This window comes from Chiloscyllium punctatum, chromosome 11, assembly GCF_047496795.1.
Source record: "Chiloscyllium punctatum isolate Juve2018m chromosome 11, sChiPun1.3, whole genome shotgun sequence".
NCBI classification, from domain to species: domain Eukaryota; kingdom Metazoa; phylum Chordata; class Chondrichthyes; order Orectolobiformes; family Hemiscylliidae; genus Chiloscyllium; species Chiloscyllium punctatum.
The window spans coordinates 115,049,618-115,074,765 of NC_092749.1; the positions used below are offsets into that span (position 1 = coordinate 115,049,618).

The 25,148-nt window shown below is 42.2% G+C and overlaps 1 protein-coding gene across 5 annotated transcripts in view; it reads right to left on the minus strand.

Annotated features, from left to right (window-relative positions):
- ugp2b (UDP-glucose pyrophosphorylase 2b) overlaps window positions 1-24,367 on the minus strand; it is a 66,717-nt gene extending 42,350 nt beyond the window's left edge. Inside the window, exons 1-2 of one of the 5 annotated variants that reach the window (XM_072581580.1) lie at window positions 24,258-24,367; window positions 11,175-11,311 (exon numbers count right to left, since the gene is read on the minus strand). In XM_072581580.1, coding sequence (XP_072437681.1) covers window positions 11,175-11,279 — 105 coding nt within the window. In that variant the 5' untranslated portion in view covers window positions 11,280-11,311; window positions 24,258-24,367. Of the gene's footprint in view, window positions 1-5,886; window positions 5,978-11,174; window positions 11,312-22,271; window positions 22,291-23,793; window positions 23,926-24,070; window positions 24,152-24,257 lie in introns of those variants that run through there. The other 4 variants (XM_072581581.1, XM_072581579.1, XM_072581582.1 and 1 more) reach the window with 4 other exon arrangements.
- Window positions 24,368-25,148: the final 781 nt, after the last annotated feature.

The following is a 25,148-nucleotide window of genomic DNA, read 5'->3' on the forward strand; positions in this document are numbered from 1 at the left end:
CATTTGCTGCTTCGTTAGCCAATCTGCTATCCATGCCAATATGGTACCCACTACACTCGGGGCTTTTGTTTTCCACAATAAAATTTGATGGGGCACCAAAAGTACATCAACCAGTTCCCCTTCGCACACAGCAATTGTTGCTTCCTCAAATAATTCCAATACATTGAAATCAATAGAACATTCCCCCATTCTTCTAAACTCTTCATCTGTTTAGCCATTCTTGCTGAGTTAACTCCTTTATCTCAGGAATCAGCCCCATGAATCTCTTTGGAACTACCTCAATGCCAGTGTATCTTTTCTCAAATATAGGACTTCCCTTTCACATAGAGTCATAGAGATGTACAGCATGGAAACAGACCCTTTGGTCCAACTTGTCCATGCCGATCAGATATCCCAACCCAATCTAGTCCCACCTTACAGCACCTGGCCCATATCCCGCCAAAACGCTTCCTATTCATATACCAATCCAAATGCCTCTTAAATGTTGCAATTGTACCAGCCTCCACCACTTCCTCTGGCAGCACATTCCTTAAACATACCACCCTCTGCGAGAAAAAGTTGCCCCTTAAGTCTCTTTTATATCTTTCCCCTCTCACCCTAAACCTATGTCCTCTAGTTCTCGACTCCCCGATCCTAGGGAAAAGATTTTGTCTATTTATCCTATCCATGCCCCTCATAATTTTGTAAACCTCTACAAGGTCACCCTTCAGGCTCTGACGCTCCAGGGAAAACAGCCCCAGCCTGTTCAGCCTCTCCCTGTATCTCAAATCCTCCAACACTGGCAACATCCTTGTAAATCTTTTCTGAACCCTTTCAAGTTTCACAACATCCTTCCAATAGGAAGGAGACTAGAATTGCACACAATATTCCAACAGTGGCCTAACCAATGTCCTGTACAGCCACAACATGACTTCCCAACTCCTGTACTCAATACTCTGACCAATAAAGGAAAGCATACCAATTGCCTTCTTCAATATCCTATCTACCTGCGACTCCACTTTCAAGGAGCCATGAACCTGCACTCCAAGGTCCCTTTGTTCAGCAACACTCCCTCGGACCTTACCATTAAGTGTATAAGTCCAGCTAAGATTTGCTTTCCCAAAATGCAGCACCTCGCATTTATCTGAATTAAACTCCATCTGCCACTTCTCAGCCCATTGGCCCATCTGGCCCAGATCCTGTTGTAATCTGAGGTAACCCTCTTTGCTGTCCACTACACCTCCATTTTTGGTGTCATCTGCAAACTTACTAACTGTACCTCTTATGCTCGCATCCAAATCATTTATGTAAATGACAAAAAGTAGAGGACCCAGCACCAATCCTTGTGGCACTCCAACGGTCACAGGCCTCCAGTCTGAAAAACAACCCTCCACCACCACCCTCTGTCTTCTACCTTTGAGCCAGTTCTGTATCCAAATGGATATTTCTCCCTTTATTCCATGAGATCTAACCTTGCTAATCAGTCTCCCATGGGGAACCTTGTCAAACGCCTTACTGAAGTCCATACAGATCACATCTACTGCTCTGCCCTCATCAATCTTCTTTGTTACTTCTTCAAAACACTCAATCAAGTTTGAGAGACATGATTTCCCACGCACAAAACCATGTTAACTATCCCTAATCAGTCCTTGCCATTCCAAATACATGCACATCCTGTCCCGCAGGATACCCTCCAACAACTTGCCCACCACCGACATCAGGCTCACCGGTCTATATTCCCTGGCTTGTCCTTACCGCCCTTCTTAAACAGTGGCACCAGGTTAGCCAACCTCCAGTCTTCCGGCGCCTCACCTGTGACTATCGATGATACAAATATCTCAGCAAGAGGCCCAGCAATCAATTCTCTAGCTTCCCACAGAATTCTCGGGTACACCTGATCAAGTCCTGGGGATTTATCCACCTTTAACCGTTTAAAGACATTCAGCACTTCCTCCTCTGTAATAGGGACATTTTGCAAGATGTCACCATCTATTTCCCTACAGTCTATATCTTCCATATCCTTTTCCACAGTAAATACTGATGCAAAATATTCATTTAGTATCTCCCCCATTTTCTGTGGCTCCACACAAAAGCCACTTTGCTGATCTTTGAGGGGCCCTATTCTCTCCCTAGTTACCCTTTTGTCTTTAATGTATTTCTAAAAACCCTTTGGATTCTGCTTAATTCTATTTGCCAACACTATCTCATGTCCCCTTTTTGCCCTCCTGATTTCCCTCTTAAGTATACTCCTACTTCCTTTATACTCTTCTAAGAATTCACTCGATCTATCCTCTCTATACCTGACATATGCTTCCTTCTTTTTCTTTACCAAACCCTCAATTTCTTTAGTCATCCAGCATTCCCTATACCTACCAGCCTTCCCTTTCACCCTGACAGGAATATACTTTCTCTGGATTCTTGTTATCTCATTTCTGAAGGCTTCCCATTTTCCAGCCATCCCTTTACCTGCGAACATCTGCCTCCAATCAGCTTTCGAAAGTTCTTGCCTAATACTGTCAAAATTGGCCTTTCTCCAATTTAGAACTTCAACTTTTAGATCTGGTCTATCCTCTTCCATCACTATTTTAAATCTAATAGAATTATGGTGGCTGGCCCCAAAGTGCTCCCCCACTGACACCTCAGTCACCTGCCCTGCCTTAGTTCCCAAGAGTAGGTCAAGTTTTGCACCTTCTCTAGTAGGTACATCCACATACTGAATCAGAAAATTGTCTTGTACGCACTTAAGAAATTCCTCTCCATCTAAACTCTTAACACTGGCAGTCCCAGTCGATGTTTGGAAAGTTAAAATCCTCTACCATAACTACCCTATTATTCTTACAGATAGCTGAGATCTCCTAACAAGTTTGTTTCTCAATTTCCCTCTGACTATTAGGGGGTTTATAGTACAATCCCAATAAGGTGATCATCCTTTTCTTATTTCTCAGTTCCACCCAAATAACTTCCCTGGATGTATTTCCGGGAATATCCTCCCTCAGCACAGCTGTAATGCTATCCCTTATCAAAAATACCACTCTCCCTCCTCTCTTGCCTCCCTTTCTATCCTTCCTGTAGCATTTGTATCCTGGAACATTAAGCTGCCAGTCCTGCCCATCCCTGAGCCATGTTTCTGTAATTGCTATGATATCCCTGTCCCATGTTCCTAACTATGCCCAGAGTTCATCTGCCTTCCCTGTTCGGTCCCTTACATTGAAATAAATGCAGTTTAATTTATTAGTCCTACTTTGTCTCTGCCTGGCCTGACTGTTTGATTCACTTCTGTTCTCAATTGTACCAGTCTCAGATTGATCTCTTTCCTCACTATCTCCCTGGGTCCCACCTTGCTAGTTTAAATCCTCCCAAGCAGTTCTAGCAAATTTCCCTGCCAGTATATTACTCCTCTTCCAATTTAGGTGCAATCCCTCCTTCTTGTACAGGTCACTTCTACCCCAAAAGAGATTCCAATGATCCAAAAATGTGAATCCTTCTCCCATACACCAGCTCCTCAGCCATACATTCATCTGCTCTATCCTCCTATTCCTTCCCTCACTAGCTCGTAGCACTGGGAATAATCCAGATATCAGAAAAAGACAACATGGTTACCTTGATTTGTTTCTAAATGCCCTTCCATAATACCTTTTAAAGTAGCTTCTAACATCTTAACAGATGTTCAGCTAACCGGCCTGTATTTTCCTGCAATTCATCTGCTCGTGAAGCAGAATGAACAACAGACCTGCACGAGAAGGACAGGAGTAGTATGACATAAGGAATCTGCAAGGGGATAGATAGGTTGTGAGAGTGAGCGAGCAAAAACTTGTCAGGCGAGTTTAATGCAGCAAAACAAAGGGTGCTGCACTTTGGTAGGAATAATCAAAACTCGGATCATCATTTAAATGGACACAGACTCCAAAAAAGTGAAGTACATGAGGATCTGAGTGTTCTTGTGCGTAAAACACAAAGTTAGCAGGCAGGTGCGTCAAGTAATCAAGATGACAAGTTGAAATTTTACCTTTATTGTTAGGGATTTGAGCTTGAAAACAGAGAAGGCTTGCTACAACTATACAAGGGTATTGGTGAGATGCACCTGTGGTACTGTTACAGTTTTAGTCATTATATTTAAGCAAAGATATACCGGCATTGAAGCAGTTGAAAAGAGATTCATGGAGCTGATTCCTGGGATGAAGTAGTTAACTTATCAAGAACAGCTAAACAAGTTAGAGAGCTTAAGTGAATGGAGGAAGGTTTCATTGAAGCATACAAGATTTTGAGGAGGCTTAACAAGATAGGTAGAGATGTTTCCATTAGTCGGGGAATCTCAAACTGGGGACAGTTACAAAAATAAAAGGGGACATTCATTGAAAACTGAAATGCAAAGGAATTTCTTCTCTCAGAGGATAACAAATGTCTAGAATTCTCTATCCCAAATAATTGTGGAAGCTAGATCACTGAAAGCATTTAAAGGGGAGGTGGATAAGATTTTTCAAATATAAATATAATAATCAGGTCTGAAAGAAGAGTAGAGGCCTGGGGGAGATCAGTCATGATAGAGATAGAGTCAGAGGTACAGCACAGAAGCAGACCCTTTGGCCCAACTTGTTCATGCCAACCTAAATTAATTTAATACCATTTGCCAGACTTGGCTCATGTCCCGCTAAACCGTTACTAATCATATACCCATTATGATGCCTTTTAAATGCTGTAATTGTACCAGCCTCCACCACTTTCTCTGGCAGACCATTCCATACGTGCACCAGCCTTTGTGTGAAGAAAAAAAAAAATCACCCTTTAAGTCCTTTTTAAGTCTTTCCCCTCTCATCGTAAAACTATGCCCTCTAACTCTGGACACTCCACTGGGCAAACTTGAAAGGGTGAATGGTTTCTATTTCTTTTGTTCTTCCATTTCCTGACAACTATTTCTTGGATGTTCAGTGTACCTTCTACAATGAAGAAAGTTGCAAAATAGCTGTTCAATTCATCTACCGTTTGCTTATTTGCCATTATTCATCCCACTTTCAATACAATCAACTCTCACTTCACGAACGTTCCTTTTCTAAACTACCATCAGAAACACGTATGTCTTTACATTTTTAGGTAGCATTCTTTCATGGTCTATATTTTTCCCTCATTAATATTTCATGCATCCTTTGCTGTTTCTCATACTGTATCCAATCCTCCGATCTGCCATCTATCTTTGTGTAATTATATGTTGCTTTAAGACTGATACTATGATTAACTTTTTAAGTCAACCATGAATGATGCCAACCCCCACCTCTGTGGTGACTGAATCCTCTAGCTAATATCTCAATGGACCTTTATCAAAATTTAGCATAACCTGCTTGCTTTTGTAGTAAATGCCTCTATTTATTAAGTTCAAGATCAAATATGTTTGGAAATATTCTCTTAATATGTCCTGCCATCTTCAAAGATTGATGCATGTGTACTTCTCAGTCCCTGCTTCTGCACATTTTTAAATTGTGTCATTAAGACCAGAGCATATTTCTCTGTCCTTTCTTCCAAATGCATCACCTCATTTTTCTCTATATTAATTTCCACCTAGACTTATGACACGAAGTCCAGCTGCAGACAATTCATACTATCCTCACCAGTTTCCACTCTCCCAAGTTTGGCACAATCAGCACATTTTGAAATTTTACTCCCTAGACCAACATCCAAGTCATTTATATATAAGCTAAAGAAAAAGCCCTGGTCTTTGCACTATGCTAAGAGAACACCATGGTCTCTCATTTTCCAATGCAAGAAACAATCCACCATAACTCACTGCTTTCTGTCCTCAAGTCAACTTTATATCCAATTGGATCTTAACTTTCCTATACTATTTGCAATGCCAAAATTGAATATCAGTCAACCAGCAACTTCTAACAAAGTCACTCATGTTCTCATACTACTGACCTGAAACATTAAGTCGAATTTCTCTCACCATTGATGTAGTCATACATTTTCTGCTCTTCTTACTTCATTTTCCTGAGCTTTGATTCAATGGCAGCTAATTATCTGTTTCTGAACAAAGTAAGTTTTGATATTGATTCCCACCTCAAACTCAAACACCAAAAAAAAAGTTTGCTATTATTTCCTAGCTAGATTTTTTGATTAGGAAGCAAAGAAACGCTCAATGATCTTAAAATGAAACTGGCCAAATGCAACATTCAATTTAAATCAAAATAGAGAAAGCATTAATTTGAATCAGTGAAAATTACTTTTCTTATAAAGATATTATTATAAAGATGTTACTGTATTGGACTATGAAGAATCTGTAATTATTAGAATTTAATTTTAAACGACAGTTGCCCACTGAGCATTTGAAAAGTATGATGGCCAGATTATGGGGTCAGTGATGTAATGGCACTCGCCAGCCATCTCAGCCAGCTGACCACAGAATTTCCACGAACTTTTCAGAGGAGATTCCCTATCAGAGTCTGATTCAGTATGATCCAGCCTTCAATGTTTGACAGTGCAGAAAACAACACTGCTGTTCTTCAGTAATAAACACAAAATCCTGGATAAACCCAGCAGGTCTGTCAGTATCTGTGGAGAGAGAAACAGAGAGTTAAGAATAAGTTATATCAGACTTTGAACATTTAACTTGGTTTCTGTCTCCACAGGTGCTGCCAGCATTTTCTGGTGTAATGGCACATTTCCAGAATCAGTGTCTTGCCTTTATTTTACTGCTACTTTTCAAGCAAATAGTCTCGTATGAATTTTACACAGTTTAATCATAAAGGAATTGAGAAAAATAGATAGGACTGAGAGAAATTAAAGAAATTCATTGTTTTACATCTTAAACTCTAAATTGTGAAAAAAACGTGACTTCACAGAGCAAGTTACATTTTCAAGTCCAGAAAGGTAATTTGGCAGTAATATAATAGCACTTAATGTTCATTTTACACTCAACACTTCAAGTACGTACAATATTTTTTGAATATTTTGGGGTAATTAGTGGATAAAACAACAATCATAACATTACAAAAGGTTCAGCATTGAAAACAGTGAGGTAATAGTGTCATCTGCAAAGCAGCAGGGTAATTTTGGACAGAAACCTCTGATTTCTCCGCAGAACTGCGTTTAAGTAGATTCTGGATGTTTCTGTCTGCCATGTCTGTGCTGATAACCCAGTCATTGCCTCAATGTAAAATTCAGACCAATATTCTACAATTTGGTAAACAAGCAAATAATCCTTTTGATATATGGGGTGTCAGCCATAAGGGCAGCATTTATTATCTACTGCTTATTTCTAATTGCCTTCAAGATGTCCTTGGGAATCACTGCATTTACAACAACATTCTAAATATGACACTGGACAACCAGATCAACCACACGGACACCCATTGTTTGTGACAAGTCTTACATGTCATAACCAGCTACAATGTAATGTCAACAGAATTGCAGGCAACAGTACACCCCTACCCAATGAGCTCAATGCATTCTACACTTGCTTTGAAAAGATCAGTGAAATGATGTCACCTATCCAGGCAACCTTGAATACACCTATACCCACAATCACCACCACAGACATTAGATCAGCGTTCTTGAGAGTCAACCCATGGAAAGCAACTGGCTCGGATGCAGACCACGGCTGTACACTCAGATCCTGTGGGGACTAGCTGGCAGGAATATTTGCAGACATCTTTAACCTCTCCTTAATACAATCTGAAGTCCCCATTTGCTTCAGGACCACCATCATCCAGTGCCAAAGAAAAATCATGCAGCATGCCTCAAATGATTACCAACCAGTGACTCTGACTTCCATAATTACAAAATGCTTCGATAGATAAATCATGGCTAACATCAACTCCAGCCCATCAAACTGCCTTGATCCTTTGCAATTTGCCTATCAGCGCAACAGGTCCACAATAGATGACATCTCCCTGACCCTACACTCATCCCTGGAACATCTGGATAACAAGGATATCTACATTAGGTTCCTACTTATTAACTACAGTTCCAATTTCAACACCATAATTCCTAACAAACTTATCTCTAAACTCTGAGACCCAAGTCTCACCTCCCCCCTCTTAACTGAATCCTCATTTTCCTGACCCACAGACCACAATTATTATGAACAGGGGACAACATCTCCTCCACCATAATCCTCAATACTAGTGACCCCACAAGGCTGCATACTCAGCTCCTACAATACACACAACAATGTGGACAACTCTATTTACAAATTTGCTGATGACACCACTATTGTAGATCGGATTTCAAACAACGACAAAACAGGATACGTGAAAGAGATTGAGTGCTTAGCGGCATGGTAGGATGACAACAATCTCTCCATCAATGTCAACAAAATAAAGGAGCTGGATATTGACGTCAGAAAGCAGAGTGGAGGGCATGCCCCTGTCTGCATCAATAGTGCTGAGGTGGAGATGGTCAGGAGTGTTAGATTCCTGGGAGTGATGATCAACAGCAATCTGTCTGGGTCTACCCACATTGACGCAACAGTCAAGAAAGCACAATGTCTCTATTTCCTCAGGGAACTAAGGAAATTTGGCATGGCCACAAGGACTCTTACAGTTTTTAATGATGTACTAAAGAAAGCATCCTCTAGGACACTTCACAGGGTGGTATGGCAACTGCTCTTCCCAAGACCGCAAGACCTGCACAGTCATGAAAACAACCCAATCCATCACACAAAGCAATCTTCCATCCACTGACTCCATCTATACTTCCCACCGCCTCAGGAAAGCAGCCAACATAATCAAAGACCCCTCCCACCACAGTTATACTCTCTTTCACCCTCCTCTTTCAGGCAGAAGATATACAAGTCTAAATATACATAGATTCAAGAACAGCTTCTTCCCTGCTGTTATCAGACTTTTGAACAGACGTTTCAAAATGTTAAGTCTGATCTCTCTCTACACTTTCCCTGCAGCTGTAACACTGTATTCTGCACTCTGTTCTGCTACCCTGATGCATTTTGTATGGTACAAACTGCCTGCAGAGCACACAAAACAACACAGTTCACTGTGTCTCTGTGTATATGACAACAGTAGATCAAAATCAATATTTAATCATTTACTTTAATGACAGGCGTAAATGACACTGGCAATAAAAATTATACAAATAAAATGCTTTCCTGAGAATTTAAATCAATGTGATATTTACTGCTTTGGTTTTCTTCAATACCATTATACAGGAAAGCAGATTATATGGTTAACCTTATTGACCTGTGAGATTGTAGCACCAAATGAGTAATTTCAAACCTACATATAAATAAGGAGGAATGGATCAGTTAACTCCACAAGCCTGCTCTGCCATTCAGTAAGAAGATGGCTGACCTGACTACAACCTTAAATTTATATTCCTGCCTACCACTGATAATATCATATCCCCTTAATAAGAATCTGCCTACCTCTGCTTGTCATCCTATCAGAAAGACAATCAATAATCAGAAAGAATCTTGTCACCTCTCCGTCTTAAAAGGACAACACTGTACTTTTAAACATTATTATAGATTCACTGTTCTAGATTCTCACACAAAAGGAAACATTCCATATTTACCCTGTCAAGAACTTCCTCAAGATATTATATGTTTCAATTGTTATGGATCAGGTCAGACCCCCTCAAGACATTTCAAGAAAGTAGCCAAGATGCTAACTTTGCTCGTTGTTTTAAGCAGGTGTGGGTGGATATTACAGGAGTCATACAGCTGGCCCAGGCACTTACTTTTAAACAAAACAGAATTTATTTGCAAGATTACTGAATTAAACACAAACAAAAGAGAATAAAATACAGAATGACTGAACCTATCCGAAACCCAACATATTATCACAATTTAATAATGCTGTTCCAAATACTTGCCACAATCCCCATAAACACCTCTTGCAAAAAAGGTAAAATCAAACACAGGGTCTTGCAGGAGAGATGTCAGAGAGAGGAAGGATCAGCATGGACACGCTTCTTTAGGTCCAGCAGCTTCACAACTCTGCTTGCTAAAACCAAATCAAACCAGAGAAAAGCTGAGCTGGCAGAACTGCCCACTCCCCCTTCATTATACAAGTTTTTTTTAACTTGAAAGAGTTTTGCCTGAGGCAGTATCTATTAGTTATAGTCAAATTGGCCCTAAAACCCTTCAAACCTAGACCTCCCGGAGTCTGTGACTATGATCCTCTTTAAAAAAAACCAAGGACAACACAACCTTGTTAAAGGAGCAGCACCATCACACAATCAAGTTGTAGCTTGCTGTTCTAAACTCCACTGGGTACAAATCTAGTCCACTAAGCTTTCCTCATCGAATAACCTGCCCATTCCAGATATTAATCTGGTAAACATTGTCAGAACTGCTGCCATTGGATTTACATCTTTCCTTAAATAAAGTTATCAACACTCTGCACATTACTTCAGATTTGGTCAGGAATCTTCATCTTCAAAATCCTCATCAGCTTCATTTCATTCTATTTTTGTAATGCTTACCATTTTTTCATTCCCATCAATTCTCAATACAATTGGGAATAGGGTGACACTACTTCACCTTTAACTGTTTCAACTTAACTTACTACTCCCTGGAACTACATGTCTAAACTTTTCACATCCTATTTGTCCAATCATTTTATACTTCTCATTGCTGCAGAAAGGCTGCCAACATCAAAGATTCCTCCCATCCAGGTAATGCTTTTTTCCTGCAGGCAGAAGATATAGAAGCTTGAACATAAGCATTTCAGATTCAAGAACAGCATCTTTCCTGTCATTAATAGGCAGTTAGACCTCCCTAACTTCAAATAATGCTGATCTTGCTAATGGTGATCTTGCTTTATGCATCTCCTGTACAGCTGTAGCCTTGTATGCCTCACTATCTAAGCATCCCATGATATGTATGTCCTTGTTTGCTACGATCTGCCTGTACTGCTCACAAAACAAAACTTTTCACTGTTCGTATGTATGTACATACATGTGACAACAATTAATCAAATAAATAGATCAACGTGATGCATTGGAGTCCTGTCTCCATGCCTTACACATGATGGCTGCGGTGCTATGGCTTAGACTTTGCCTTGCATTTGTTACTCAAAGGTATGTCGCAATATCTTTATTTAAAGTCCATAATTTTACTCAATTTCTGTCAAAAAGTCATCTACAATTAATCAACATCCACTTGTTTTCACCTGTGGACGACTATGAGACATGGTCTACATTCAATTATATAAATGGATAACTGCTGCAATGAAGAGAATACATACTTCTTGCTCACTGGGTGAAGCAGTCTCCAGTAACCGAGTAAGCTCCTTCCCCATGGTGCTTTCCAGCTCCTGACACTCAAACTGGACAGAAATACCTTTTGACATGGTTGTGGTGAAAAGTGACGGTAAAGGAACACCTAGAACATAGGGGGAGAAAAGCAACTTGTTCAGTACACAGCCCTGAGAAATGCATCACAATAACTTTGCCACTGAATCATTCATTGGCAGGAATTGATCAAAATATTAAATTAAATAGAGATCACCAAAGAACAGATCTTGAGAAAGCATGCCAAATAGGCCAACAGGAGCATAACTGGTTTCTGATAGTTTGAAATTAAGTATAACTAGTCACTTGGCAGGATTTAGCCTTTAACTGGATGAAGACATCAGTACTGGGGACCTTGTTTTTCCTCATTCATATTCATGACCTAGATATCTGTATTCAAGGTACAATTTCAAAGTTTGCAAATGATGTAAAGTTTGGAAAATTGTAAATTGTGAGGAAAGTATAGAACTAAAAAGGATATGGACAACTTGGTGCAGTGAACAGATGGGTGGCATAGTTTTCAAAGCAGAAGTTTAATTTGGTGCATTTTGGTGGAAGAACATTGAAAGACAATGTGAAATAGGGGTTACAATCCTAAAGAGGGAGGAGGCGCAGGCACAGAGGGACCTGTGTGTATATATGCACAGATCACTGAAGGGGACAGTAGCGTAGACAGAGCAATAGCGTAGACACAGTATCCTTGACTTTATTAATAGGGGACTAGCATACGAGAGCAATGAGGTGATGCAGAAAATATATATGACACTTGTTAGACCTTAGCGACATTATTGTGTACAGTTCTGGGAACCACATTAAAGAAAGGATTGAGTGCATTGGAGAGAGGGTGAAAGCAATTTACAAGAATGACACCAGGGATGAGAAATGTCAGCTGGAGGTTGGATTGAAGCCATTGGGACTGTTCTCCTTGGAGAGAAAACCAAGCAAAGATTTCAGAGGTTTTCAGAAACAAGAGTAGATAGAGAGAAACTGTTCCTGTTTGTAAAAAGATGAAGAAAAGGGCATAGATTTAAAGTGATTTGCAAAAGCCACAGGGGTAATATGAGGAAAAAAGAGTTTTTTTCACTTAGCCTGGAAATGTGGTGGAGGCATAATTAATTGGGGCATTGGATTATACTTTGTTAAGAACAACATGCACAAATATAGGGGTAAAAACAGGAGATTGGCACGAGGTAGTGATGTTCATTTTAAAGAGTTGGTGCAGGCACAATGAGTCAAATGATCTTCTTCTGAAAAAAATAGAAAAACTTCACTGAATTTATCATGGCTAATCTGATAATTCTCAACTCCACTTTCCTGCCTTTTCCCCCATAACTCTTAATGCCCCTCAAAACTAAAAATCAGTCTCTTAAATTGAATATACTTAATGACCCAGACTCCACAGCATTGGTAAAGAATTCCAGAAATTCATTTCCTCTGAAAGAAGAAATTCCTCGTCAGTCTTAAAATGACCCCTTCTTCTGAGATTACATCTTCTAGTCATAGAATTGCAGACAAGGAGAAAACATCTCCACATCTACTCTGTCAAGGTGACTTAAGAATCTTGTATGTTTCAATAAGGTCACCTCTTATTCTTTTAAACCACAACGAGTACAGGCCCAATCTACTCGAACTATTATCATAAGACAGTCCCTCCATACCAGGAAGGATACCAGACCTAATGAATCTTCTCTGGATGAACTTCCAGTGTCAGTATATCTTTCCTTGGATAAGGGGGCTCAAAACTTTTCATAGTATTCCCACATGGTCTGACTGATGACTTATATAATTTCAGCAAGACTTGGCTTTTTTTTTATATTAGAACATAGAACAGCACAGTACAGGCCAACAATGTTGTGCCAAGCATTTACCTTAATCTAAGATCAACTTAACCTACACACCCCTCAATTTACTGCCATCCATGTGCTTGTCCAGCAGTCACTTAAATATCCCTACTCCCACTGCTGGCAGTACATTCCACATACCCAGCACTCTCTGCATAAAGAACCTACCTCTGACATCTCCCCTGTACCTTCCTCCAATCACCTTAAATTAAGATCCTTCATGACAGCCATTTCTGCCCTGGGGAAATCTGTGTACTCTACGTATGTCTTATTACCTTGTACGCCTCTATCAAGTCACCTTTCTTCTTCTTCCTCCTCCTCCTCCTCTCCGGTGTGAAAATCCCTAGCTTACTCTGCCCTCCAAAACAGGCAGCATCCTGGTAAATCTCCACTGCACCCTCTCCATCTACATCCGTCCTATAATGAAGTGACCAGAACTAGAAATAACATCCCAAGTGTGGTCCAACCAGGGTTCTATAGAGCTGCAGCAAAACCTTGTGGCTCTTAAACTCAATCCCCTTGTTAATGAAAACCAAAAACTATATGCCTTCTTAACCCTATCAACTTGGGTGGCAACTTTGAGGGATCTATGTACGTGGACCCCAAGATCCTGCTGTTCCTCCACATTGCCAAGAATCCTGTCTTTAACCCTGTATTCAGCATTCAAATTCAACCTTCCAAAATGAATCACTTTGCATTTATCCAGGTTGAACTCCATCTGCCACTTCCCAGCCCAGCTCTGCATCCTGTCAATGTCTTCTTGTAGCCTGAAACAGCCCTCAACACTATCTACAACACCACTGACCTTTGTGTCATCAGCAAACTTACTTACATACCCTTCCACTTCATCCAAGTCATCTATAAAATCTACAAAAATCAGGGGCCGAGAACAGATTCCTGCAGGATATCACTCGTCACCAACTTCCAGGTGAAATACTTTCCATCCACCACCACTTTTGGCCAGCCAATTCTGTATCCAGACAGCCAAATTTCCCTGTATCCCATACCTTCTAACTTTCTGAATGAGCCTACCATGGGGACCCTTATCAAAGGCCTTACTGAAATCTACATACACCACATCCACTGCTCGACCTGAGTCAACTTGTCTCCTCACTTCCTCAAAGAACTTAATAAGGTTTATGAGACACGACCTGTCCCTCACAAAGCATGCTGACGATCTTTAAATCCTCTCTCAGAATCCTTTCCAATACTTTGCTTATCACAGACGTAATACTGACTGGTCTGTAATCCCCAGAGATTGCCCTATTCCCTTTCTTGAACAGAGGACCAACATTCGCCTCCCTCCAATCAGCTGGTAGTACACCAATGGAGAGTGAGGATACAAATATCTTTGCCAGAGGCACAGCAATCTCATTCCTCACTTCCCTTAGTAACCTAGGACACATCTGGTCCTGCCCTGGAGACTTATCTATCTTGATGGTTCCCAGAATTTCCAGCATATACACTTTCTTAATATCAATCTGCTCAAGCCCATTAACCTGGCCCATGGTATTCACAAGGTCCCTCTTTCTAGTGAATACTGAAGAATAAACTCATTTAGGGCCTCCCATACCTCTTCAGACTTCGGGCCAAGTTCCCTCCATTACCTCTGATCGGCCCAACACTCTCTCTGTTCATCCTCTTATTCCTCACAAATGTGTAGAAACGCCTTTGGGTTTTCCCTCATCCTTCCTGCCAAGGCTTTTATGTGTCCCCTCCCAACTCTTCTCAGTCCATTTTTGAGTTCTTTCCCAGCTACCCTGCAATTCCCTAAGCTGTGCCAGATCCTTGCTTCTCAATCTTAAGTAAGCAGCATTCTTTCTCTTGATGAGAAGCTCCTTTTCTCTTGTCATCCAAGGCTCCTTCACCTTACCATTCCTTGCCTGTCTCAGTCGGACAAAGTTATCCAACACTCGCAACAAGTGCTCCTCAAATGGTCTCCATATTTCTGTTATGCATTTCCAGTAGAACGATTGTTCCCAACTTATATTCCACAGCTCCTGTCTAATAGTGGTATAATTTCCCCTCCCTTAATTAAATACCTTCCCATACTGTCTGTTCCTATCCCTCTCCATGGCTATGGTAAAGGTGGGGTGGTTGTGGTCACTGTCAAAATGCTCTCCCACCTAGAGATCTGACACCTGACCTGGCTTGTTGCCGAGCCTTCCCTCCAGTTGGCCTATCTACATATTGAGTCAGGAGTCCCTCCAGCTCCATCCAGACCACTTGCACTAAGGAGGTTCCAATCAATATTGGGGAAGTTGAAGTCACCTATAACAACAACTATGTTATATCTGCACCTTTCCAAGATCTGCTGTTCAATCTGTCTGTTATATAGGGTATACTAGCAGTGCATTTAGAAACATGTATTATATATATAACATATTATGCACCCTGACAAATTTATTTGAATGTTTGAGGAATTAACAAGCAGGATAAATGGGAATCACTGGTTGCAATATTTGGATGTATGAATTATTGGATGAGGAAAGTGAATGCAATCAAGTTTGCAGATGACACAAAAATAGGCAGGAAGGCAATCTGCAGAGGAACACAAACAGGTTAAGCAAGTGAGCAAAAACTTGGCAAATGGAATATAATGCGAAAATATGAGGAAAGAGGAGCTGAATATGATTTAAATACAGAAAGATAACAAGCAGCGAGGGATTTGACGGTCCTCAAGCATAAATCACAAAAAAGCTAGCAGTTTAAGTCTGGGGATTACAGACCAGTTTAAGTCTGTGAACAGTCTGATCGCTAATCTAAAAGAAAGGTGTACTGGGAATGGGATTTAGAAGAACGAGAGGCGATTTATTGAAACATACACAATCCTTATGGGACTCAACAGGGGAGAAATGGAAAAATTGTTGCCCCTTATGGGAGAGTCTAGGAGCCAAGGGCATAATCTCAGACAAGACGTCATCCAATTAAGACAAATCAGAAAGAATTTAATTCTCTCAGAAGATAATGAATAGGTGGCATTGTTTACCATAGTGACCCTGCCTCAACACCTCTCTAAGTGTACTCAAGGATAAAATAGACAAATTTTTAATCAGTCAGAGAATCAAGGGTTAGGTCAAAAAGGCAGCAAAGTTGATCCAAAATTCCATGGTATAGCTCTACTTGTTTGCTTTGTTTTCAAATGTTTATTTAATTTTGAAAGCTACCGTCACTGCCATTTGAGGAAGAACATTTCAGATTACAACTAGCCACATGTAAAAAATTACCAATTATCTTAAATCTATGCCTTCGGTTCACAAATTTTCCTGCCACTGTAAATAATTTCTCTGAAGCTGTTTGCTATTGGAATCCATTATAAATGGTTATTAGGTCATCCCCTAACCATCTAACCTTAAGGATAAGCATTCGAGCTTTTATAGTCTCTCCTGAAACCCCTCATCCTGATTAAAGAACCTCCTTCTGCATTTTATTCAATATTCTGACATATAATCAGTTCTTCTATAACGCAATGATTGCTCTCTAGTGCAACCCTACGTTACAGAAAAGTCAACCTTGAGAAATAGCGTTTAAAGTACTGATACTGTAATCATGTTACAGCCAACACACATTTTAAACTTTCATGCTGTAGAAACAGCATCCCCAATTCGCCAAACTCGTTACAGCAAATTTGCAGTGACAAAACATGCATTATAACAGAACAACCTATAATCTCATTTGTAAAGTTTCTAAGGCCTTTTATCAGACTGGTAGGACCATAAGACTCAAGAGTAAAAAGTACACCAACCAAAACTTTGAGTCTGCCACACTGTAGAGTTATAGAGTCTCAAAGCACGGAAACAGACCCTTTAGTCCAACTCATCCATATCAACCAGAAATTCCAATCTGACCTGGTACCATTTGCCAGCATTTGGCACATAATCCCTCTAAATCCTTCCTATTTATATATAACATTTAAAAGGCATCTGTACAGATAATTGTATCTGCCTCCAGCACTACTTCTGGCAGCTCATTTGGTACATTCACCACCCGCTGCCTGAAAATGTTATCACTCAGATCCTTTTTAATTATTTTCTCTGTCACCGTAAATCTGTGCCTTCTAGTTTTGGACTCCCTTGCCCTTGGAAAAAGACCTTGGCTATTCACCCTTCTTTCTATGCCCCTCGTTATTATATAAATCTGTATAAGGTCCCCCACAGCCTCTCCTTTTAACTCAAACCCTCCAGTTCCAGCAACATCCTTGTAAATCTTTTGTGCACCCTCTCAAATTTCACAACATCCTTCCTATAGAAGGGGCAACCAGAATTGTACGCAGTATTCCAAAAGTGGCGTTACCAATGTCCTGTACAGCCACAACATGACATCCCAACTCCTGTACTCAATGTTCTTACTAATGAAGGCAAGTGTGCCAAAATGACTTCTTCACCACTGTCTACATACAACTCCACTTTCAAGTAACAATGTGTGCCTGCATCCCCAGGTCTCTTTGTTCAGCAACACTCCCCAGGCTCTATCGTTAAGTGTATAAGTTCTGCCCTGGCTTACGTTCCCAAAGTGCAACACCTCATATTTATCCAAATTAAACTTCATCTGCCACTCCTTGGTCCATTGGCCAATATGATCAAAGTTCTGTTATACTCTGAGATAAACTTCTTCACTGTGCAATACACAACCTATTTTGGTGTTGTTATCTGCAAACTTACTAACCTTACCTCCTACGTTCATATTCAAATCGTTTACGTAAGTAACAAAAAGCAGTGGACCCAGCACACCGCTGGTCACAGGCCTCCAGTGCGAAAAGCAACACTCGACTATCATCCTCTGTCTCCTACCTTCAAGCAAATTTTGTATCCAATTGGCTAGTTCCCCTGGACCCCATATGATCTAGCCTCAGTAACTACTTTACCATGGGGAATCTTGTCGAATGCTTTGCTAATGTCCATATAGATGTTGACCACTCTACCTTCAATCTTGTTTGTCACCTCTTCAAAAAAACTCAAGCAGGTTAGCGAGACAAGATTTTCCATGCGCAAAGCCATGATGACTATCCCTAATCAATCCTTGCCTTTCTAAATGCACTTTAATCCTGTCCTTCAGAATTCCCTCCAACAACATACCCACCACTGACGTAAGGCTCACCGTTCTTAAGTTTGCTGGGTTTTCCTTATAGCCTTTCCTAAATAATGGTACCACATTAGCCAACCTGCAGTCTTCCAGCATTTCACCCATGGCTGTTGATGATACAAATATCTCAGCAATGGGCCCAGCAATCTCTTTCCGAGCTTCACACAAAGTTTGGGAAACACCTGATCAGGTCCTAGGAATTTATCAACTTTTGTGTGTTTTAAGACCTTCAGCACCTTCTCTTGAACTCTTTCAAGACATCACTATTTATTTCCTCAAGTTCCCTAGCTTCCATGTCGTACTCCACAGTAAATATCGATGCAAAATATTTGTTTAGTATCTTACCCATCTGTTGTGGTTCCACACAAAGTCAGCCAAGCCGATCTTTAAGGGGTCCTATTCTCTTTCTCTCTCTCATTACCCTTTTGCCCTTAATGCACTTATAGAGTCTTTTCTGGATTCTCCTTAACTCTATGCCAAAGCTACTTCATGTCCCCTTTCTGGCCTCCTGATTTCCCTCAAGTATACTCCTACTGCCCTTATATGCCTCTAGAGATTCACTTGATCCCAGCTGTCTATAACGGAAATGTCGTATTTTTCTGGACTGGAGCCTCAATTTTTCTTGTTGTCATCCAGCCTTGCCCTATACCAACAAGCTTTGCCCTTCACACTAGCAGGAATATTCTGTCTCTGAATTTTTGTTATCTCTTTTTTTAAAGAATTCCCACTTCCCAAACATTTCTTTATCTGCCAATAACCTCCTCCAATCAACTTTTGAAAGTTCCAATTCCAACAAATTTGGTCTTATTCCAACTTAGAACTTCAGTTCTATCATTTTCCATAACTATCTTAAAACTAATAAAAATAGGAATGCATCCCAGGGTACTAAAAGAGATGGCAGGAGAAATAGCAAGTGCACTGGTGGTAATTTTCCAAAATTCGCTTGACTCTGGGGCAGTCCCAGCAGATTAGAAAACAGCAAATGTGACACCACTATTTGAAAAAAGGTAGACAAAAGATGGGGAATTATAGACCGGTTAGCTTAAACTCTGTAGTGGGGAAGATACTTGAGTCTATTATCAAGGAAGAGATAGCAAGGCATCTCGATAGAAATTGTCCAATTGGGCATACACAGTGTGGGCTCATGAAGGGCAGGTCATGCTTAACTAATCTTTTGGAATTCTATGAGAAAGTGAGGACTGCAGATGCTGGAGATCAGAGTCGAGAGTGTGCTGCTGGAAAAGCACAGCAGGTCAGGCAGCATCCAAGGAACGGGAGAATAGATATTTCAAGCAAGGTAGACAACAGGGACCCAGTGGATGTAGCGTACCTAGATTTCCAAAAGGCCTTCGACAAGGTGCCGAACAAGATAAAGATGCATGGTATTAGAGGTAAAGTATTAGCATGAATAGAGGATTGGTTGACCAACAGGAAGCAAAGATGGGGGTAAATTACTGCTATTCTGGCTGGTAATCAGTGACTAGTGGTGTGCATCAGGGATTGGTGTTGGGACTGCAATTATTCACAAATTATACAGATGATCTGGAGTTGGGGACCATGTGTAGTGTGACAAAGTTTATGGATGACACTAGGGTGAGTGGCAGAACAAATTAAGCAGAGGACTGAAACTTTGCAGAGGAACATACATACATTGAGTTGGCAAAGGTCTGGCAGATGGAATATAACGTTAATAAATGTGAAGTCATCCATTTTGGTTAGAGTAACAATAAAAAGGATTACTACTTGAATGGGAAAACGTAGCATGCTGCCATGCAGAGGGAACTGGGTGTCCTTATGCGTGAATCACAGAAGGCTGGTCTGCAGGTACAACAAGTAATTGGAATGTTCTCCTTCATTGCGAAAAGGATTGAGTTTAAAAAGCAGGGAGGTTATGTTGTAGCTGTATAGGGTGCTAGAGAGGCCACACCTGGATTCTGTGTGCAGTTTTGGTCTCCTTACTTGAGAAAAGATATACTGGCATTGGAGGGGGTACAGAAGAGGTTCACTGGATTGTTTCTGGAGTTGAGGGGTTTGGCTTATAAGGACAGGCTGAGTAGACTGGGATTATATTCATTGGAATTCTCAAGAATGAGGGGGAATCTTATAGGAACATAAAATTATGAAGGGAACAGATAAGATAGAAGTAGGATGGATGCTTCCACTGGCAGATGAAACTAGGACAAGAGGGCATAGCCTCAAGATTAGAGGAAGCAGATTTAGGACTGAACTGAGAAGGAATCTATGGAATTCTTTGCCCAGTGAAGTAGTTGACGCTGCTTCAGTAAACATTTTTATGGCTAAGATGTTTTTGAACAATAAAGGAATTAAGGGATACAGTGAGAGCACAGATAAGTAGATTCGAGTCCACAAAAAGATCAGCCATGATCTTATTGAATGGCGGAGCAGGCTTGAAGGGCCAGATGGCCTACTCCTGCACCTAGTTCTTATGATCACATGCCCCAAAATACACCCCAATTAACACCTCAGTCACTTGCCCTGCCTGGTTTCCCCAAAAGAAGATCAAGTATTGCTCTTTCTCTAATATATACAACCACATATTGAATTAGAAAGTTTTCTTGTAACACTTAGATATCTCCCCATCCAAGCCTTTTATCACTATGATAGTCCAACTCTGCTGGGAAAGTTAAAATCTCCTACCATTACAACCTTATCATTCTTACAGGTGTAAGAGATCTCCTTACATATTTGGTTCTCAATTTACTGATAAGGTGACAATCCCTTTCTTATTTCTCAGTTCCACCCAAATAACTTCACTCAATGTACTTCCTGGAATATCTCCCTTAAGCACAGCTGTAATGTTATCCCTAACCAAAAAAGCCACTCCTGCTCCTCTCCTGCATCCCTTTCTATGGCATCTATACCCCAGAACATTAAGCTGCCAGCCCTGAACCATGATTCTGTAATAGCTGTGATATCCAAGTCCCAAATTCCCAACTACGCCCTACGTTCATCTGCCTTACCTGTCAGGCCTCTTGTATTGAACTAAATGCAGTTTATCAGTCTTATGGCTTGCTCTTCTTATCTACCATGTCAGACACATCAATCAGCTAATGAAGGAGTGGCGCTCCGAAAGCTAGTGTGCTTCCAATTAAACCTGTTGGACTATAGCCTGGTGTTGTGTGATTTTTAACTTTGTGTCAGACACAGCTTTTTTTCCTTACTCACTATCACTTTAAAGTTTAAAGCTTCGCCAGTTGATTTAGATTAGTTTGGATTAGATTCCCTACAGTGTGGAAACAGGCCCCTCGGCCCAACACCGACCCTCCGAACATAGTGGGCAGCACGGTGGCACAGTGGTTAGCACTGCTGCCTCACAGCGCCAGAGATCTGGGTTCAATTCCCGACTCAGGCGACTGACTGTGTGGAGTTTGCACGTTCTCCCCGTGTCTGCGTGGGTTTCCTCCGGGTGCTCCGGTTTCCTCCCACAGTCCAAAGATGTGCAGGTCAGGTGAATTGGCCATGCTAAATTGCCTGTAGTGTTAGGTAAAAAGGGGTATGCGTGGGTTGCGCTTCGGCGGGTCGGTGTGGACTTGTTGGGCCGAAGGGCCTGTTTCCACACTGTAAGTAATCTAATAACCTTCAACTCCACTTTCCCACCCATAATCCCTAATTACCTCTGATTAAAAAAGTCCCTTTCAGTCTTCTGACAAAAAAAATCCTCCTTTTTTCTGTCTTACTCATACTATATCCTCAGTCTTAAATTTTTTCAGAAGTGTAAACATCAGTTGTTTCACCCAAATAACTTCACTCAACATACTCCCTGGAATATCTTCCCTAAGCACAGCTGTAATGTTATCATTACTTTTCTTATTAGTCAGAAATTGTAATTAACATAACACATCTCCTAACAAAACAGGATATATTTGAGTTAAAAAGATAGCAAGACTTGATCTTTTAAAGCTTGTGTTTCACTACTTACTTTACAGAGACTACAGTTAACAAAGTTTGCATTTCTAACATGCTGCATTGTTAAAAATGGTCATGAATGAATGAATCACAACAATTAAACTACTATAGTACACAGTCAAAATGCCAAAGTACACAATATAAAGCATTTAAGGCAATTACATACTGCAGTGAAAGCCCACATATAGAATTTTTACCAACTTGTTTCAGATGCTGCCCCATACAATCTAAAAACTGAGAAATATGCTGCCACTGGACAAAGCTATTTCAAGTTGGATATTAAATTTTTATGGGAGGAGAAAGTGAGGACTGCAGATGCTGGAGATCAGAGCTGAAAATGTGTTGCTGGAAAAGCGCAGCAGGTCAGGCAGCATCCAAGGAACAGGAGAATCGACGTTTCGGGCATCAGCCCTTCTTCAGGAATGAGGAAAGTGTGTCCAGCAGGCTAAGATAAAAGGTAGGGAGGAGGGACTTGGGGGAGGGGTGTTGGGAATGCTATAGGTGGAAGGAGGTCAAGGTGAGGGTGATAGGCTGGAGTGGGGTGGGGGCGGAGAGGTCAGGAAGAAAATTGCAGGTTAGGAAGGCGGTGCTGAGTTCGAGGGATTTGACTGAGACAAGGTGGGGGGGAGAGGAAATGAGGAAACTGGAGAAATCTGAGTTCATCCCTTGTGGTTGGAGGGTTCCCAGGCAGAAGATGAGGCGCTCTTCCTCCAACCCTTTATGCCTGTTATGCATGACCTACTAACAGACAGTGCATTTTGTCATGTTTCACAATTGTGAAGTTCCTTGTTACAGCCCTTCAACAAATTCTACAAAACTCAGAATTAATCACTTCATAACTGGCAGGAACAGAGAATGATCCGGTCCCAGGGACAGACCACAAACTGGGACCGAGAATGATCCCGTCCCAGAGACATACCACAAACCAGGATAGTGTGTGATCCCATCCCAGAGACATACCACAAACCAGGACAGAGAATGATCCCATCCCAGGGGCAGACCACAAACTGGGACAGAGAATGATCCCATCCCAGAGACATACCACAACCAGGACAGAGAATGATCCCATCCCAGGGGCAGACCACAAACTGGGACAGAGAATGATCCCGCCCAAGGGGCAGACCACAAACCGGGACAGAGAATGATCCCATCCCAGGGGCAGACCACAAACTGGGACAGAGAATGATCCCGTCCCAGGGGCAGACCACAAACCGGGACAGAGAATGATCCCGTCCCAGGGGCAGACCACAAACCGGGACAGAGAATGATCCCGTCCCAGGGGCAGACCACAAACTGGGACAGAGAATGATCCCGTCCCAGGGGCAGACCACAAACCGGGACAGAGTGTGATCCAGTCCCAGAGAAAGACCACAAACCGGGAGAGTGTGATCCTGTCCCAGGGGCAGACCACAAACCGGGACAGAGTGTGATCCTGTCCCAGGGGCAGACCACAAACCGGGAGAGTGTGATCCCGTCCCAGAGACAGACCAGAAAATAAAGGGAAAGCTATGAAGCCCTTGGCTGAAGTAACAAAAAGCTCAGATTCCTTGAGTTCTCCAGGTGGGGAGGGTGGTGGGGGGGTGGTGAAGGCGGTGGGGGGGGTGGGGAGGGTGGTGAGGGGTGGTGAAGGCGGTGGGGGGGGGGGGGGGAAGGTGGAGGGGGAGGGGGATGGGGAAAGGGGTGGGGAAGGTGGTCGGGGGAGAGGTCGGTTGCCCGCTCTCACCTGTCGCCATGGTGCCGCTGGGCGCGAGCCGGGACCGTAAGTAAAGCTCCCGCTCCCTCTCTCAGGCGGGACTGGGGCACCGGGAACCGGCCCGTGGAGGCTGCACGGGCGGGGCGGGGCGGGGAGGGAGAAACTGAAAACCGGCCCCGCCCCCGGGCGCGCCGCTGCACCCAGGCGGTGAGCGCGGCAGAATACGCGCTCCCGAGGCGGGAGGCGCCGGGCGCGATGCGCGCTCCCATTCCCGCGGGCAGGGTCCGGTCTCAGATCACGGCCTTACCGCCCTCGCAGTTTGACCTCTGACGGGGGAGAGGACGCCCCGTGATGCGGGGAAGTCCGGACTAGGGTTTGAGGGGGGTGTCCGGTTGGGAGGGCGGGGGGGAGTGGCCGGGCGTAGGGGGAGGGGAGGGGAGGGGTCCGGGTCTCTGGAATTGAGGGGGGGTCCCTGATCCCGCTCGCGCTCCCACCTTCGCACTCCGGTGGACAGCCAGCTGATTAGTCCCCGCCCCCACTTGCATTCCTATTGGTTCGCCGCAGCGACGGACAGGCGGTACAGCCTATCAACGATCGGCACGTCGGCCTCACGTTAGACGTGGGTGAAGGAGTGATGGGGGATGGGTGAGTAGTGGGCGGTTGAGCTGTTGATGTGACGCGAGGCAGCGTCCGAGGGGCAGGAACATCGATGTTTCGGGCAAAAGTCCTTCATCAGGAATAGAGGCAGGAAGCCTCCAGGGTGGGGATCGCATGTGTTACTCAGTCTACACTACACTTCAGGAGAGTTCAATGAGAGACTTTCTTATGTTACATCACGCGTTAGAAATTCAAAGTGAATATAATACTTTAAAAGAATGTTAAAGATAGTGAACCAGTGTATGCATTGAGTGAAACCAGTATGATACTGTCTATTCAATCTTAGGAATAGTTCTGCCCTAGTTAGGATAAGGATAAGCTCCTGAGGGAACTTGAAAGTGTAGATGTGGAAAGGATGTTTCCTTTTGTTAAAGAATCTATAACTAGGGGTCAGAGATTAAAAATAGAGGGACACTCAATAAGGAGCCAAGGCGTGGTGCTACTGGAGTCCAAGTGACAGTGTGGTCTGGGGTTGGAGGACTATTGTCCTGAACTATGATTTCTGCAAAGCTGGACTTTTTATTTCTCTATTTCCTAAGATCTTGTAACTAAAGAAGCTGTACCTAGGTACCTTTCCACCTAAGATGCCGCTATAAATGGTGATTTATAAATGTTTTACTGTCCTCATTTGAGTAAGTGACAATAAAGCTAATTCAATTAAGATGGAGATGAGGAAACATTTTCTCTCAGAGGATTGGGATTCTTTGGAATTCCCTTCCTCAAAAGTC